Source organism: Suncus etruscus, chromosome 5 (genome assembly GCF_024139225.1).
Source record: "Suncus etruscus isolate mSunEtr1 chromosome 5, mSunEtr1.pri.cur, whole genome shotgun sequence".
Lineage (NCBI taxonomy): Eukaryota > Metazoa > Chordata > Mammalia > Eulipotyphla > Soricidae > Suncus > Suncus etruscus.
In genome coordinates this window covers 151,760,668-151,777,387 of record NC_064852.1, presented here as the reverse complement: position 1 = coordinate 151,777,387, position 16,720 = coordinate 151,760,668, and the positions used below count along the sequence as shown (strand labels likewise).

Here is a 16,720-nt window from a genome sequence, read left to right as displayed (position 1 = left end):
AATGCAGGTTTAACCTTGTTCTCAGGGGACTGGGAGATGGGTCAAGGAGCTAGAGCACATGTAAAGCATTTGGAAGCCCCAGGTTCAATCAATGGTGCCACCTATATCACCTGAAATGGTCCTCTGAGCAATGAGCTAAGAGTAACCCTGAACTTCACTAGGTGTGCCCCCCCCAACAAAAATATTTTTTATTTACATTATTTACCTACCACTCATTTTATGAGCTAATTCCCTGCTACAATATTCAGTGTTCATCTGAACTTTACTTTTTTGTTTGTTTGTTTGTTTGTTTTGGGGCACACCCGGAAGCACTCAGGGGTTACTCCTGGCTCTGTACTAATCTAGTTCTAGTCTCATCTCCTAAATTTACTTTTTTCACCCTCTTCATCTACTGACCAATTGCTGACCTTGGTTTCCTTTCCCAAACCACTCCCTCCTCTCTCTAATACAGTCATTCCCTTCTAAGTAGGTCCTCCTTACACTGGGAACTTGATTTTCTGACTAGAAGACACAAAACTCTACTCTTCCCAGAGTGACAGGGAAAGCTATGGGCTACTAATGTCATATTAAGGATAAAAACCATCTAGTTCTTGCAGAACTGTGAGAAAATCACCATACTTTTAGGATAGCAGGAAAATGTTCACACATGTGTCTCTCTCTCTTTCTCACTCTCAGAAACTGGGCAGTAGTTTAGGCCTGCAGACAAAGGGCTAATGTAAACTTTCAAGCACTTAGGGATGCAGATATGTGGGGGGGGGGAGTGGGGGGAGACAAGTAGAGACTTTCCTGAAAACTCTCCCTAAATGGGCTAGGCTGAGGCTCTTTGCTTACAATCAGGCCCAACCCTTCAACTTGGCTCTCAACTATCGCTGACTTTTACTCCTTTCCTTCACAGCATTCGTTCCTAGGTTCAGAAATGCAGTTGCTGCTACTGGTGGCAAAAGTAGGCCAGGCAAGTCACCAAGAAAGATGCCCTTGTGGCCATTTCACAGCCTGGGTGGGAGACTGGGTCCAGCACAGCCATTTCCTGCTTAAATGGGAGGTCAGAGAAAGCCAGCAGGGCATTGGGGCTACTTCAGATATGGGCCTGGAGCTCTGGAGGTCCTGAGTGAGGAGGCAGAAGTGAGAGCTGTGGCTGGAAAAAAAGGAAAGTGGACTTGGTTCTGAGAGGTCCGGGGGAGGGGAAATGGACAACTGACAAAGTGGCTCCAGAGCATGCTGCAGAGGGGATAGTTTGGGGTGTCTCTGAGGCTAGAAGTCTGGTGATTCACAGAACTCAGGTTGCACTGTGAGAAAGCTGAAAGGTAAACACTGGTAGAATCTCAGATGACGAAGACAATGGGCTCAGTGTAGGGTATGTTTTTTGTTTATTTCCTTGAGGGTCTTGGGATACATCCAGTGCTAATCCCAGTTGTTGTTGTTTTTTCTTTTTGTTTTGCTTTTTGGGCCACACCCAGTGATGTTCAGGTTACTTCTGGGTATGCGTTCAGTAATCACTCTTGGCTTGGGGGTCATATGGGTCAAAGAGAGATCAAACCACACCACCATCAGGTCAGTCTTAGGTTAGTGCCTGCAAGGCAAATGCCCTACAGCTTGCTCCACTGCTCTGGTCCCTAATCCCAGTTCTTGAGTCAGCAGAGGATGAATGCCAAGTTGGCTGCCTACCAAAAAGTGAGACCTTTAACCCCTGTACTAACTCTCTTGCTCTCAAGTACTTGGTTTCTCATTTGTTTGATTTGGGGACCACACCAGCTGGTACTCAGAGGACATGAAGTATTGGGGATGAAACCAAGGTTCCCACGGGACAGATCAGCACCTTTCCCTAAGGGAAAATGTTCTGAGGTGCTGAGGTAGCTGGAGGGAAGATGTGGTTTGGTGGGAGGTGAGGTTTCCTAAGAAATCGTCTGTGAACTTCAGCAGCTCCCTGTCCCAGGTTTAAGGCCTCTGCTTTAGAAAGTCAAGTAGAAGGTCTGAGTGAAGGGGCTATGAGAAGGAGTGCCATCTGCCCACCTGCACAAAGCAGCCAGCTCAGCCTGGAAGTAGCCCCTGACTTTCACCATCAGAAACCCTCTCTCAGGTCAGACCAGCTCTGGTTGGTTGTTAGCAAACGTTGGCTGGGCTAAGGAGTCCCCAAGATCTTAGCTGGGACAGACCAGTGTTCTATTCCTGGGCTTCCTCCGCTTCTCTCTCTCATGTGCTCTATCATTCCTCCCCAATTCTGCCTCTCCTAATGCATCATGTGGGTTGGAAGGCCACTTTTAGCTCCTTGAGGCCTGGGAACATAGCTGCCTCCCCAATCATGTAAAGGAACAATGGCCTTTTTTTCATGCCCCAAGACACCTATACCCCAAATCTCTCCTTCCTATTGCTGCAGTCACGCCAGGGTCCTCACAAGTACCCCTATGGAAATGTATTCTTCTTAATCATTTTCAAGAACATACTAATAGACTTTTCAAAACGCAAATAAATTCTGCTCGCCAAATCAGGTTTTCCAACTACTTATCAAAAAAAATAAGAGTTTAACTCAAGCAGGTTAACTGAAGGACTTTTGTGTGGGCCAGGCATACCCATCTGTTTTCTGATTCTGTGATCAGGATAACATTCCCATCCAGATAAATACGCAAATCTTCAGACATGCATATTTTTTATACACTAGTGGCAGCAGATATTTTTAAAAAGAAACGTGAATGATGAAAAAGGAAGGAAGGATAAGCTGAAGTTTTAGAAACTAGAAACAAATTTTAAAATTGGAAGTGACTTATAATCACTGAATTTACTATGTAGCAGCAGCAGCAAAAGTACAAGTAACTGGCTCTGTGGCCTCCATGCAGCAGCTTTCATAGAAGAGAACAGATATTTACTTGTTTACTTGTTTTAAAATAATTGGAACTCGGGCCAGAACAAGAGCACAGTGTGTGTGCAGTGGACTGAGGATAAGTTCCCTCCCCAATATCTTATCTGTTTCCCCAAGCACTGCCAGGAGTGATTTCTGAATGTAGAGTCAGGAGTAACCCCTGAGCATTGCCTGTTGTGGCTCCCAAATGAGAACAAAATAAACAAAAAGTGGACTTGGCACCAAAGTGACAGCACAGCACACAGCAGGTAGGGTGCTTGTCCTGTACATAGCTGACCCAGGCTAAACTCCTGGTATCCCGTATGGTTTCCGTGAGCACCATCAGGAGTACTTCCTGAGAGTAGAGTCAGGTCTAACTCTTGAGCACCACCAGGTATGGCCCTTCCCCAAATAACACACAAACAAAAAATGACTTTCCAAATATGAGAGCCCCCAGAGTTCTCAAGGAACATCCAGTTGTTGACTCAACTTGAAGGCCTTGTCTCACCTGGGCCTCTCGGAACACATATGGTCCCAGCTCCTTCCTGTGCTCCATGATCTTCTGGGCTTGCTCTTGTGGGATGTCGATTTGTAGAGTTGGGGGGATTGTGGAGTTAATAAAGCAGTTGATGATCATTGTGATCTTCTTTTGGATGGTGGCCTCATCACAGTGAGAATGGCACAGGTCCTGTGCGAGGAGGGGAAAGACAACAGAGATGATACAACCCCTGTGAGGCAATGCCTGACCAACTCACAGGCACATAGGTTTCAGTCCAGACAGACATTTAAATTCAACTGAGAGGGGACTAGAGCCCATTAAGACTCCCTGTAAGAGTCTCTCCCTGCCAGAGAGATTGCACAGTGGGTAAGGTGTTTGCCTGGCATGGAACCCACCCCTGTTTGGATCCCCAGCACAGCCTAGGGTTTCCCTAATCCCTGACCCTCTTCAGCAAAGAACCAGGTGTAGTGTCCAAAGCCAAACAAACATGACTAGAGTTTGAGGAACTGAAGACAGCAGTTTTTTTTTTAATCAATACAGGTTTTGTCTCCACCTTATCATAACTTCTCCAAGGCAAGAAGAGGCCACTGTGCCTCCATTTCTTAACTATAAACTGAATTAGGCCCAGGTCACTGGACCTGCCCCAGAAAAGTTGCATCTCTTCTGGGCCAGGGGCCTAGGAACATATTAAGCAGCCTGGGCACACTTGTCATGATATGAATAGAGACAGATACAGTCCTGGGACACAAAACAACCCTATGAATGGGTGGGAGCCAAGGCTTCCTCAGACAGAACTGCTTCAGGCCCAGGTGGTTTAGGCTCTAGGAAGCAAAAGGAACCAGAGTGCTGAGGCACTTCAAGTTGGCCAATAGCATCTCTTTTAGTTAGTTAGTTAGTTAGTTTGTTTGTTTATTTCCCACACTGGAATTGATCAGGGATTACTCCTGACTCAACAATACTCAGAAATATCTTGTGGTGGGTCAGGGACTATATGGAATGCCAGGGATCAAACCCAGGTCTTCAGCATTGAGGAGGCAAGTGCCCTCCTCAACGTACCATGGCTCTACCTGCTGACAGCATCTTTTAGGCTCTGCATTTCTCTAGTTACCATCATATAGTCCTCTATATGGAAGCATTTCATATGGTGATAAAATATTAACTAAGCTTGGTGTCATGGTGCAGATGAAGGGCTTTGATTTCTTTTATTTTTAAAGTTTGTCATCATACCCAGTGGTGTTTGGGGCTTCTTCCTGGGCTCTGTGCTTAGGGGTCACTCCTGGTGGTGCTTGGGGGATCCTAGGTGGTGCTCAGGATAAAACTTGGGGGATCCTAGGTGATGCCCAGGGGTCAGCCACATGCAAGCAAGTGTCTTAAGTCCTGGCCCTCCGGCCCTCCGGGTACTCTTTTTAAAAAACAAAGAGAGATAGCACAATGGTAGGGCATTTGCCTTGTCTGCAGCCAATCCAGGACGAATGGTGGTTTGAATCCCGGCATCCCATATGGTCTCCCATGCCTGCCAGGAACAGTTTCTGAGTGCAGAGCCAGGTGTGACCCCTGAGAACTGCCAGGTGTGACCCCCTCCCCCCCAAAAAACAAACAATAAACAAAAAATAACAAAGAGGCAAGCCAGGCTAATTGCTCAAAGGGTTGGAGCACAGACTGGGTAGACCAGAGCCCTGAAACTCTCTTCTGAGCACCCATGGCCCCTGATGGACAATCAGGTGTAGAGCTGGTAGGTTGGAGTGATAACACAATGGTAGGGCATTTGCCTTGCACACTGCTGACCTGGGATGGACCTGGGTTTGATCCCCGGGATCCCATATGGTCCCCAAGCCTACCAGGAGTGATTTCTGAGTGCAGAGTCAGGAGTAACCCCTGAGTGCCACTGGGTGTGGCTCAAAAACAAAACAAAACAAAAACAGGTGGAGAGCTGGTGACCCCAGCATTGCCCAAGTATGGCCCTGGTGGCCCATATAGCTGCCAGCATTACTTGGGAGGCCCAATGAAATAAAACAATAATAATGAGAAATAAATATGATAATATAAAATGAATTGAAGGTGAAAGCTTAGCTGGAATGATGGCATTACTTACTACGTTAAGATACATCATCACACAGGCTTTGGAAACTGAATTCTCGACCAAAAAAGTCATCCATGTTATATAGACACAGTTCAAGAAAAAAAGTTCTGGATTTTGCCATGAGAGGTCTGACTTAAGATTTGGCACAGGTGGTATGAGTGAAAGAAGCTTGGTATCATTGGTACCTGTGACAACAGGTGACACTGTTTTTTGGTTTTGGGGCCACATCAGCGGTGTTTAGGGGTTAATCCTGGCTCTGCGCTCAGGTCATTCCCAACAATGCTCGGGGGACCATATGGGATTGAGATGCTGGGGATCGAACCTGGACCAGTCACATACAAGGCAAGCGCCCTACCTGCTGTGCTATCACTCCGGCCCCAAGTTAACACTTTTTATTCCACTGAGCATCCTTCAGGAAAAGCCTGTTTGCAACACATGTGGTTGGTATGTTACTGGAAATACGGGGTTTTATTGGGAGGGCACTGCAAACAAGATCATAACATAGAATTCTTTCCTGAGTCTGGTTATAATTATGGACTCTGAGGTGTGGGGAGTGCAGACAAATGGTCTTCTAGCCATCCTTGAAATTCTGAGGGTGAAAGGGGAGAATTGGGAAGAATGGATCTCTACTTACTTATCTGCCCTCTTAGAATATCTACAGCCAAAGTTTCTAGCCAAGCTAATTTCCCTGAGCCCACCTCCATCCAAGCTAGTCTCACAAGCTTCCACATACACCTTACAGTCCTGCCATCCCTCTGTTCACACAAGTTAGTGACTTGTGTCCCCATCCCGTAGAAGGGATACTGCCTGTTCTTGGAGGGGATGAGCCAGAAGGACCACCTCACAATTTAACCTGGGTCTTTTCAGGTGCTCAGCTGTTGAGTAAACACATGCTCCCAGTCTTCCTTAGAGCACACACATACAAGCATGCAGTATTTTAAACCTCATCACATTCCATTAATCAGTAAACTCGAGTCAGTGATAATGTGATATCCCACCATCACTGTCCCTAGGTTCCTACTCTTTTGGGAGTACAGGCAGACTTTTAGGGTGAGCCCTCGTTGCTACATATACAAATCCTATCAAACACCACTCTCAACTGTGTTAGGTTGTTTATCTGTAATCCGTGGTCTCTGGTTACTTTCATTGTGAACATGGTTGGGAGGGATTCCTATAAAGACTTCTTTATTAAAATATTAAATAGAGCTATTTTCAGGACACAGGCATTTAGTATGTTTATAGAGGTTCTATATGCAAAAACTAAGCAAAAATTTTTCAGAGACATTCTTATTAGATTATAACTTTGGAATACCTTAAAAAAACCCAACAACATAATTTCTGAGCTCACTAATACCCTTCCCTACATAATAATAAAAATATAAATGTCTCCTCCATATTGGTAGAAAGAGAGAAAATTGGAATATTTTATACAGATCTTTTCCACAAACACACTAATATGTTAATATTCTTAATTCTTAAAATCTATTGACTTAAAATAATAATATAGATATGTTAATAATATGTTAATTAGTTATTAATTCTTAAAATCTCTTAAGATAAAATAGATATATTAATGCATTATTTTCTCCTCGAAACAGGACGTCCCCCCAAGCTCCCAATAAAATACCTTATATTTTTGTACTTCTTGCCAAAAGAGTACCCCATTTCCCAATAAATCTCCTTTTAGAGACACAAATCGCTGAAATTGTTTGGCGGTGATTGGATTCAATAATGCTTTACGGAAAGCGATGATTTCACCAGATGAAGATATCCACTTACTCTCCACAGGCTGGCCAGACAGAAAACGCAATGCAGAAAATGAGCTATGTTTTCAAGAGTAATGAATTCAAGTCAATTATTGGGCTAAAGTCTGTCTTGTTCTCTTCACTCACTTCTATCTAATCCTCCCCACTTTTTATTTGTGTATTTGTTTTTGGGTGATGCTCAGGGTGCAAAGTGCCTACTCCTGGCACTACACTCAAAAATCATTTCTGATACTGCTTGGGGACCATATGGGATGCTGGGAATTGAATCTGGGTCAGTGGGAAAGGCAAATGCCTCTTTCACTCCTCCAACCCCTCTAGTAATTTTTAATTTACTCTACGAATAAGTAAACATAGTTGAACTCTTGGATTTTTTTCCAAAATTTTTAGAGAAAATGATCAATTAATTATCTTGACTTAAAATGTAAGTGCCCCCTTGGAAAAAGTCTTCCTTCTCTACGCAATCCAGCAGGAGGCTCCCCAATGGTGCTACTGTCAGCTTTCTGGATGGTTGGAGGGTAGGGCCTGCACATCCCACTTTTGGAAACACCATCTTCACTTGGTCACTGAGGCAGAGGGGTCCTAACCCCACCGCATTTGACCTCACATTACAGTTAGAACCAAAAGTAGAACAAAGGATCATTAAGCTCCTGATGTTTTTGCAAAACCCAACAGCAGGGCCTTAAGACCTGCTTCTGAAGGTGCTAACAGTTAGTAATTTAACAAAGCCTATCATGAAACTCACCAGAAAATATTCTGGTATCTAGTGTACAATAGCACTGAATATAAACGAATTGTAAAAGACAAGCCCAAGAACAGTTTCTTTTCAAGAGAAGGGGTGTCTTGGAGTATATGGATCCCCACAGTGGACAAGCCTCTACAATCTGAAGAAATCTTCCTGTTTGCTTGTGGGTTGAGGGGTCCACTAGGGTGCAGTTTGTCTTTAACACAGGGCGGGATAAATCCAAAATGCATTTCATGGGCTCAAAAGAAAAGGTGTAGCAAGGCCAGTTCTAGCCAAGGCCTCACAAGAGAGAGGTAAAACACTGCTGAAAAGAGCTAGCTCTCCTTAGAGCTCAAAGGTCATTCTAAGTTTGACCTGGATTCCTCTGCATATACCTCATTCCATTTAAGATCATCATCAATTCTCGGGGATAAAGCAACACAGGCTAGTCCCTGGAAAGCCATCAAAAGCAAAAGAAAGGAAAATACATATTTATAAGTCCAAACACATGCTATAGAGCTGAACAGGTCAAGAAGAGGAGTTAGGATAGATTCCTAGCTCTCCTGAGCTCCAAACTCTGCAACTGCAGGATCTGGGGTGCTTAGATAGCCATGCCTGCCCTGGGGCATGGAATTCCCACCCAGTGGCCCCAAGAAGAAAATTTCAGACTACAAGAAAGGGCCACTTGCCTTCCAGACACCAATCTTCCTCTCTTGTTTCTGTAGCATGAGCTCTTCGGTGATGTCTTGCAGCTGAATCTAACAAGCCAAAACAAGGGGAGTGTTGTGTTAAATAAATAACGATGGGGCTGGATGGTGAAGGATGCCATCCAGCCCACGTGGCTCTGCAACCTCCATGCAGCCGGCGAGTTCCAGGCCCAGGTGAAATTACTCACTCACACGCAGCCATCAGGAAGAATCATCTTTATTCATGCCCTTGCCACCACAGGTGTGTGGCCTATGTCAACCTTTTAAGCACAGCTATATTTTGCTAGCCCTGCATCTTATCTCCTGTTAGCCATCTTCCCTTTGGGCTCCATGCGGCCCAAAGATCCAAAAGCCAGGAAGCCAAGCCGGGCCAAGAGAGAAACGGCAAAAGGCCCGAATCCCCTGGCTCAGAGGTTTATCTATCCTTTTCCAGACCCCTCCCAGAAATGGGAGGTCTTGCAGGTAGTAACACCTATTATCCGGTTCCCAAAACTCCTCCCAGATATGGGTGGGTCTTGGGGTACACCACATTTCCCCCTTTTTTAAATATTTTCATGCGCCAACGTAATAAAGTGAAAATTAATATACCAGCCCTTTTCAAAAACATATTATTTGCAAAATATACTTTACACCTGTAACCTAAAATTTTATTAATGCTTTTTTACCAAGCACTATTTTGGAACTTTCATGTTCCTATACTTTTAAACTATATTAGGGGAACTTCATTGTTCCTATAACTTTTCTATACACAAGTACTGCAGCATACATGCATAACATACATTTTAAAAACAGGCTAAGTACATTAAAATACACAGTAAAACATTTTGCAATTGAAAATATTAACTTTGAAAGACAACAAAACACATTTAAATCATAAAGAAAATGACTAAGACAAAGATGCAGGTGGTTAGAAATTAGATGTTAAAATGGGCTAATCTGTATTACCTCCCTTATATTTTTATTTTTTAACCACTAACTAATTAAAACTTATTCCATCACCAACTATGAGTAAAATATTACTACCCACTAATTTTCTACACCTAAAACCATAGTTTAGATTAATTTGTCCCACGCTGATCTCACCACGTGGCTTTTGTAAACTTTTAAAGTTCAGATGTTGGTTTGTCCCACGCTGATCTTACCACGTGGCTTTCTTCCGTAGTTCCAGGCTCCGCTGCCGGTTTGTGATCTGGAGCGAGGATTCCAGGTTTTTCGCTTTTCCGGGCAAAGCTGAGCCCAGCCAAGCCGATCCCAGCCGAGCCGAGCTGAGCCGAGCCCAGCCGCTTGGAGCTTTTCGCAGCTTTTTTTTTTCTTTGGGCGCACTTTGCAAGCAAGTTTTCGGCCACTTTTCTGATGCTGGAGGGGCTTCACCGCTGCCTTATTTTTCCCTCCGGGCGCACTTTGGAAGCAGCTTATGGATGTTCAGAGTTTCAAGTGATTTAAACTAAAAGTTCAGTTCGAAATTTCCAAAGTCGAAATCCAAATTCAAGCCAAAGGTCATTTTTAGAAAATCAGTCCACTTTAAATACAGTCTTTTTTCTCCTCCGTTTCCAATTTAGACTTTTAATAAGTTTTTGAAGAGGCCGAGGTTTTTGGTTTTTGTAACAAAGTTTTAGTTCTGGGCCTTGGCCAGAGGTGGTGCAAGCTTTCACCTCTCTTGTTTTAATGGCCTTTGAACCCCAGTCCCCAGGCCCGTGCAAATCAGGGGCAAAGTCCACAAACTATACTTCTTCTGAGCCCAGCCCAAGATTGCTCACAATTAGCGAATTAATTCATGCGACTGCGGGGAGCGCTGGGCTCGACATAACTTGCCCAGAGGACATTACAATTTACCCAGGAGCATGCCCTTTCATGTTAAAGACTGGCATTGTGGGCCCGCCACCACCAGATACAATGGGATTGATTCTCGGCAGAAGTTCCCTCAATGTAAAGGGTATATCAGTAACCACAGGTGTCATTGACTCAGATTCAAAGGGAGAAATTGTTGTAGTAATTACGGTACCGTATACTTGGACTTTCAAAAAGGGGGAGGCAATTGCCCAGATAGTAATAGTGCCGTATGTCAAATTTGGGACTTCAGATAAGACACGAATTGGAGGTTTTGGAAGCACAGATCCAGGGGCCGCCCATAACCCAATTATCGCTTTGGTTACTAAATTTAAAGAGGAAAATCCGATGATTAAACTTCACTTTCAGGGGCGACCCTTTAATGGAATGATAGACACCGGGGCGCAAATCACAGTAATTTCTGATAAGGAATGGCCAGAAAATTGGCCTCTACAAGAAATTCCATACTCGCTAGAAGGAGTAGGAGGTTTAAGTTCCTGTCTGTTAAGTAAAAGGACTATGGTAGTTCACGGCCCAGAAAATCAAAAGGCCATAATTAGACCTCATGTGGGCCCTTTCTCACCTTCTCTGTGGGGTCGCGACCTACATAAGCAGTGGAAAGCTGAATTCCACATCCCATTAGCTCCAGAAGAGTCTGGAACTTCTCCTGAAATGAAAACTCAGAATTTTTGGTAGGGGCCACTGACAGAAAGAACCCAGCACCGATAAAAATAAAATGGAAATCTGATGAACCAATTTGGATAGGTCAGTGGCCCCTTAAAATTGATAGATTAAAGGTGCTAACAGAATTAGTGGAAGAACAGCTAGAATTAGGGCATATTGAGCCTTCATTTTCTCAATGGAATTCGCCTATATTTACCATACAAAAGAAGTCCGGAAAATGGAGACTGTTGATGGATCTGAGAGCAGTAAACATATCTATGGTACCCATGGGAAAATTGCAAACAGGTTTACCATCACCTGTAGTTATCCCAAAGGAATGGCCACTAGTCATAATTGACTTGAAAGACTGTTTTTACCATATTCCTATTCACCCGGATGATAAACACCGGTTTGCATTCTCAGTTCCTTCTATAAACAATACCCATCCCTGCCGGAGGTTCCAATGAACTGTCCTCCCCCAGGGCATGCTGAATTCCCCAACAATGTGTCAATTTTTTGTAGATAAGATTTTGAGCCCTGCTCGAGAAAGATTTCCTCAAGCCATGATCTTTCATTATACTGATGATATTCTTATCACAATGAACAATGAAACAGATCTACAGGATGTATATTCTTTTGTTATTGACTGTTTGCAAACAGCAGGACTGAAAATAGCTTTAGAAAAGATACAGACTATGCCACCATATCAATACTTGGGTTTTATTTTGGACCGAACGTCTATACGTCCACAAAAAATCTCCATCAAAAAAGAAAACCTCAAAACACTTAATGATTTTCAGAGACTTTTAGGTGACGTGAATTGGCTCCGGCCTGCGCTAGGAATCCCAAATGCAGAACTGTCTAATTTGTTTAAAACGTTGGAGGGTGATTCTGCCCTAGACAGCCCGAGAAATTTAACTATAGAGGCAAAAAATGAATTGGACTTCTTCTTGAACAGGTTGCAACAATCATTTCTCTCAAGATTCATCCCGGAACGCCATTTTCAGGGAGGGACTTCAGAGCATAAAAACCGGCTAACCTTTGCAAAAGCTGGCTCCCTGTGTGTGACACAAGGCGGGGAAAATCCGCGAAAGTACACCGGCCCAGTGGGGCTCAGCTGTGAAAGACTGTGAGTGTGACCTGTCTATGTCTGTCTACTGTCCTCTTGCGTGAAACTCTTGCGAGTGGGGCAAAAAGAGCCTCCAGAAACCTCGCTCGCCCAGACGCCATTTTCAGGGAGGGACTTCAGAGCATAAAAAACGGCTAACCTTTGCAAAAGCTGGCTCCCTGTGTGTGACACCAGGCGGGGAAAATCCGCGAAAGTACACCGGCCCAGTGGGGCTCAGCTGTGAAAGACTGTGAGTGTGACCTGTCTATGTCTGTCTACTGTCCTCTTGCGTGAAACTCTTGTGAGTGGGGCAAAAAGAGGCTCAGAGGAGCACGGCCGCTCCGCTTCGCTACACGGCCGTGCACTCTTTCTAAGGAAAGAACTCCATTGCAACAAGAAGGAAAAATCACACTAAGAACGGCGCTATATCACAGAAGCAAACATTTCTCTCTGGACTGTCTTCTCTGTTGCATGCTCGGGCCTAAGATTTGACCCAGTGTGAGGCTTCATCCACGGAGGACTCCCCTCCCTTAGAGGCAAGTCAGCCCATCCAGAAAGGGAGGAGCCAGAGGAGTGTGCTGCCTACATCATATAGACAATGAATACCACCACAACACGTAGAAAAACCCACAATACAAGTGTGACAATGGGGAAACAACGCAGGCCAGCATCAGACATAGAGAATGAAGATGACAATTCTGAGGACCAGATAATGACTGAACAACTAATCAACCTCTCAGATAAGGACTTTAGACTAGCAATATGGAAGGTGCTCAACAGACTCCAAGAAACCATGGATCGAGTTGAACAGAACACTAATAAGAACCAAGAAAATATGAAGGCAGAAATGACAAAACTCCAAACTGAAATAACATGTCAACTAACAGGCCTGAAAAAGTCAGTAAACGAAGTGAATGACAAAATGGATAAGCTCTGGGACAGGGTATCAGAAGCTGAGAATAGACTTGGTGCTGTGGAAGATGAGATACATAACAATTCCATACAGCAGGAGAGATTGGACAAAAAACTTAAAGCAAATGAGCAGACAATGGAAAAATTAGTCAAAGAATGGGAACAGACGAAAATAGAAGTCTATGATAAGATCAACAGAAACAACTTAAGAATCATTGGAGTCCCAGAGACCCAGGAAGAAAATTTCCAGGAAGAATCAATGGTCAAGAACATCATTAAAGAGAAACTTCCAGAGCTAAAGAATATATGTGATCAAATCCTGCATGCCCGAAGAGTACCAACCAAAAGAGACCCCAGAAAAAACACCCCAAGACACATCCTAGTCACAATGACAAATCCCACAGATAGAGACAGAATTCTGAAAACAGCAAGATCAAAAGGGGAAATCATGTTCAAGCAAGCTTCCCTGAGATTTACAGCAGACCTGTCACCAGAAACGCTCAATGCCAGAAAGCAGTGGTGGGATATTGTGACAAGACTGAATGAAATGAATGCTTCACCCAGAATACTATACCCAGCAAAACTCACTTTCCGGTTTGATGGAAGAATACATGGTTTCACAGACAAAAAACAGCTCAGAAACTTCACAGACACAAAACCAGTCTTAAGAGAAAAACTGAAAGACCTAATCTAAGACAAGACTACCCAAAAGACACACCAAATTTTGAAATAAAGATGGCGTTAAATCCCAGGACAATTATTTCTCTCAACATCAATGGACTAAATGCACCAGTTAAGAGACACAGAGTGGCTAAATGGATCAAAAAACTCAATCCAACCTTCTGCTGCCTACAAGAAACGCACCTGAATAGTCAGAACAAACATAGACTCAAAATAAAAGGCTGGAGAAAAGTTATCCAAGCAAACAACACCCATAAAAAAGCTGGAGTGGCCATACTAATATCAGATAATGCAAACTTTATACTCAGGAAGGTTGTAAGGGACAAAGACGGACATTTTATATTAATCAAGGGGTACGTAGAGCAGGAAGAATTCACTCTCCTAAACATATATGCACCGAATGAGGGGCCAGCAAAATATTTAATACAACTGTTGACAAATCTGAAAAATAATATCAACAACAACATAATAATTGTGGGGGACCTTAACACGGCTTTGTCAACACTGGACAGGTCAACCAGACTGAAACCCAACAAGAATATACTAGACCTGAGGAGAGAAATGGAAGAAAGAGGCCTAGTGGATATATATAGGACACTCCATCCCCAGAAACCTGGATACACATTCTTCTCCAATGTACATGGGACATTCTCCAGGATAGACTACATGCTGGCACATAAAACATACCTCCATAAGATCAAGAGGATAGAAATTTTGCAGACTACCTTCGCTGACCACAAGGCTCTGAAATTATTTGTGAACTCCAAAGGGACTCAGAAGAAACACTTTAACACCTGGAAGTTAAACAGCCTCATGCTCAATAACCAGTGGGTCCGAGATGAAATCAAGGAGGAAATCAAAAGGTTCCTGGAAACAAATGACAATAAAGACACAAACTCTCAGAACTTATGGGACACAGCAAAAGCAGTACTGAGAGGAAAATTTATAGCTTTGCAAGCACACATCAGGAAGGAAGAAGGAGCTTACCTGAGTAGCTTAATGACACAGCTAATAGAACTAGAAAATGCTCAACAAAAGGACCCAAGAATAGGAAGACAGAAGGAAATAACAAAGCTGAGAGCAGAAATCAACGAAGTGGAAACTCAAAAAACAATCCGAAAGATCAACGAAAGCAGAAGTTGGTTCTTTGAAAAAATAAACAAGATTGATAGACCACTGGCAAACCTAACAAAGAAAGAGAGAGAGAGAAACTTGATAACTCGTATCAGGAATGAAAAAGGAGAGATCACTACTGATATGACAGAGATTCAAAGGGTAATCAGAAACTACTTTGAAAAACTCTACGCCACTAAAAATGAGAACCTGGAAGAAATGGATAAATTCTTGGACTCTTATAATCTTCCACGGTTGAAGGAAGAGGATGTAGCATATCTAAACACCCCCATCACCATTGATGAAATTAAAACAGTAATCAAATGTCTGCCGAAAAACAAAAGCCCAGGTCCAGATGGATTCACTAATGAATTCTATCAAACTTTCCAAGAGGAACTACTGCCAATCTTGGCAAGACTCTTTCATGAAATTGAACAAACAGAAATACTTCCAAATAGCTTTTATGAAGCCAACATCACCTTGATACCTAAACCAGACAGAGACGCTACCAAAAAAGAAAATTACAGACCAATATCACTGATGAATGCAGATGCAAAGATCCTCAACAAAATCCTGGCAAATAGGATTCAATGCCTCGTTAAGAAGATCATCCACTACGATCAAGTAGGTTTCATCCCAGGAATGCAAGGCTGGTTTAACATCCGTAAATCTATCAACATAATACACAACATCAATAACAAGAAAAATAAAAACCACATGATCATATCAATAGATGCAGAGAAAGCATTTGATAAGGTCCAACACCCATTCTTGATCAAAACTCTCAGCAAGATGGGAATGGAGGGAACCTTTCTCAATATAGTGAAGGCCATCTACCACAAGCCAGTGGCAAATATTATCCTCAATGGAGAAAAACTGAAAGCCTTCCCTCTAAATTCTGGCACAAGACAAGGCTGTCCTCTCTCACCACTCCTATTCAACATAGCACTGGAAGTACTTGCTATAGCGATTAGGCAAGAAAAGGATATCAAGGGAATCCAGATAGGAAAGGAAGAAGTCAAGCTCTCACTGTTTGCAGATGACATGATACTCTACTTAGAAAACCCTAAAGACTCTATCAAAAAGCTTCTAGAAACAATAGACTCATATAGCAAGGTGGCAGGCTACAAAATTAACACACAAAAATCAATGGCCTTTCTATATACCAATAGTAATAAGGATGAAATGGACATTAAGAAAACAACCCCATTCACAATAGTACCACACAAACTCAAATATCTTGGAATCAACTTGACTAAATATGTGAAGGACCTATACAAAGAAAACTATTAAACTCTGCTCCAAGAAATAAGAGAGGACACACGGAAATGGAAACACATACCCTGCTCATGGATTGGCAGGATTAACATCATCAAAATGGCAATACTCCCCAAGGCATTATACAGATTTAATGCCATCCCTCTAAAGATACCCATGACATTCTTCAAAGAAGTGGATCAGACACTTTTGAAATTCATTTGGAACAATAAACACCCTCGAATAGCTAAAGCAATCATTGGGAAAAAGAATATGGGAGGAATTACTTTTCCCAACTTTAAACTGTACTACAAAGCAACAGTTATCAAAACAGCATGGTATTGGAATAAGGATAGGTCCTCAGATCAGTGGAATAGGCTTGAATACTCAGAAAATGTTCCCCAGAGATACAACCATCTAATTTTTGATAAAGGAGCAGGAAATCCTAAATGGAGCAGGGAAAGCCTCTTCAACAAGTGGTGTTGGCACAATTGGATAGCCACTTGCAAAAAATTAAACTTAGACCCCCAGCTAACATCATGTACAAAGGTAA

The 16,720-nt window shown here is 43.0% G+C and overlaps 1 protein-coding gene across 1 annotated transcript in view; it reads right to left on the bottom strand.

Annotated features, from left to right (window-relative positions):
- RGS22 (regulator of G protein signaling 22) overlaps positions 1-16,720 on the bottom strand; it is a 147,388-nt gene that overhangs the window by 25,815 nt on the left and 104,853 nt on the right. Inside the window, 2 exon segments of the mRNA XM_049772955.1 lie at positions 3,342-3,521; positions 7,040-7,201. Of these exon segments, the coding sequence (XP_049628912.1) occupies positions 3,342-3,521; positions 7,040-7,201 (342 nt within the window).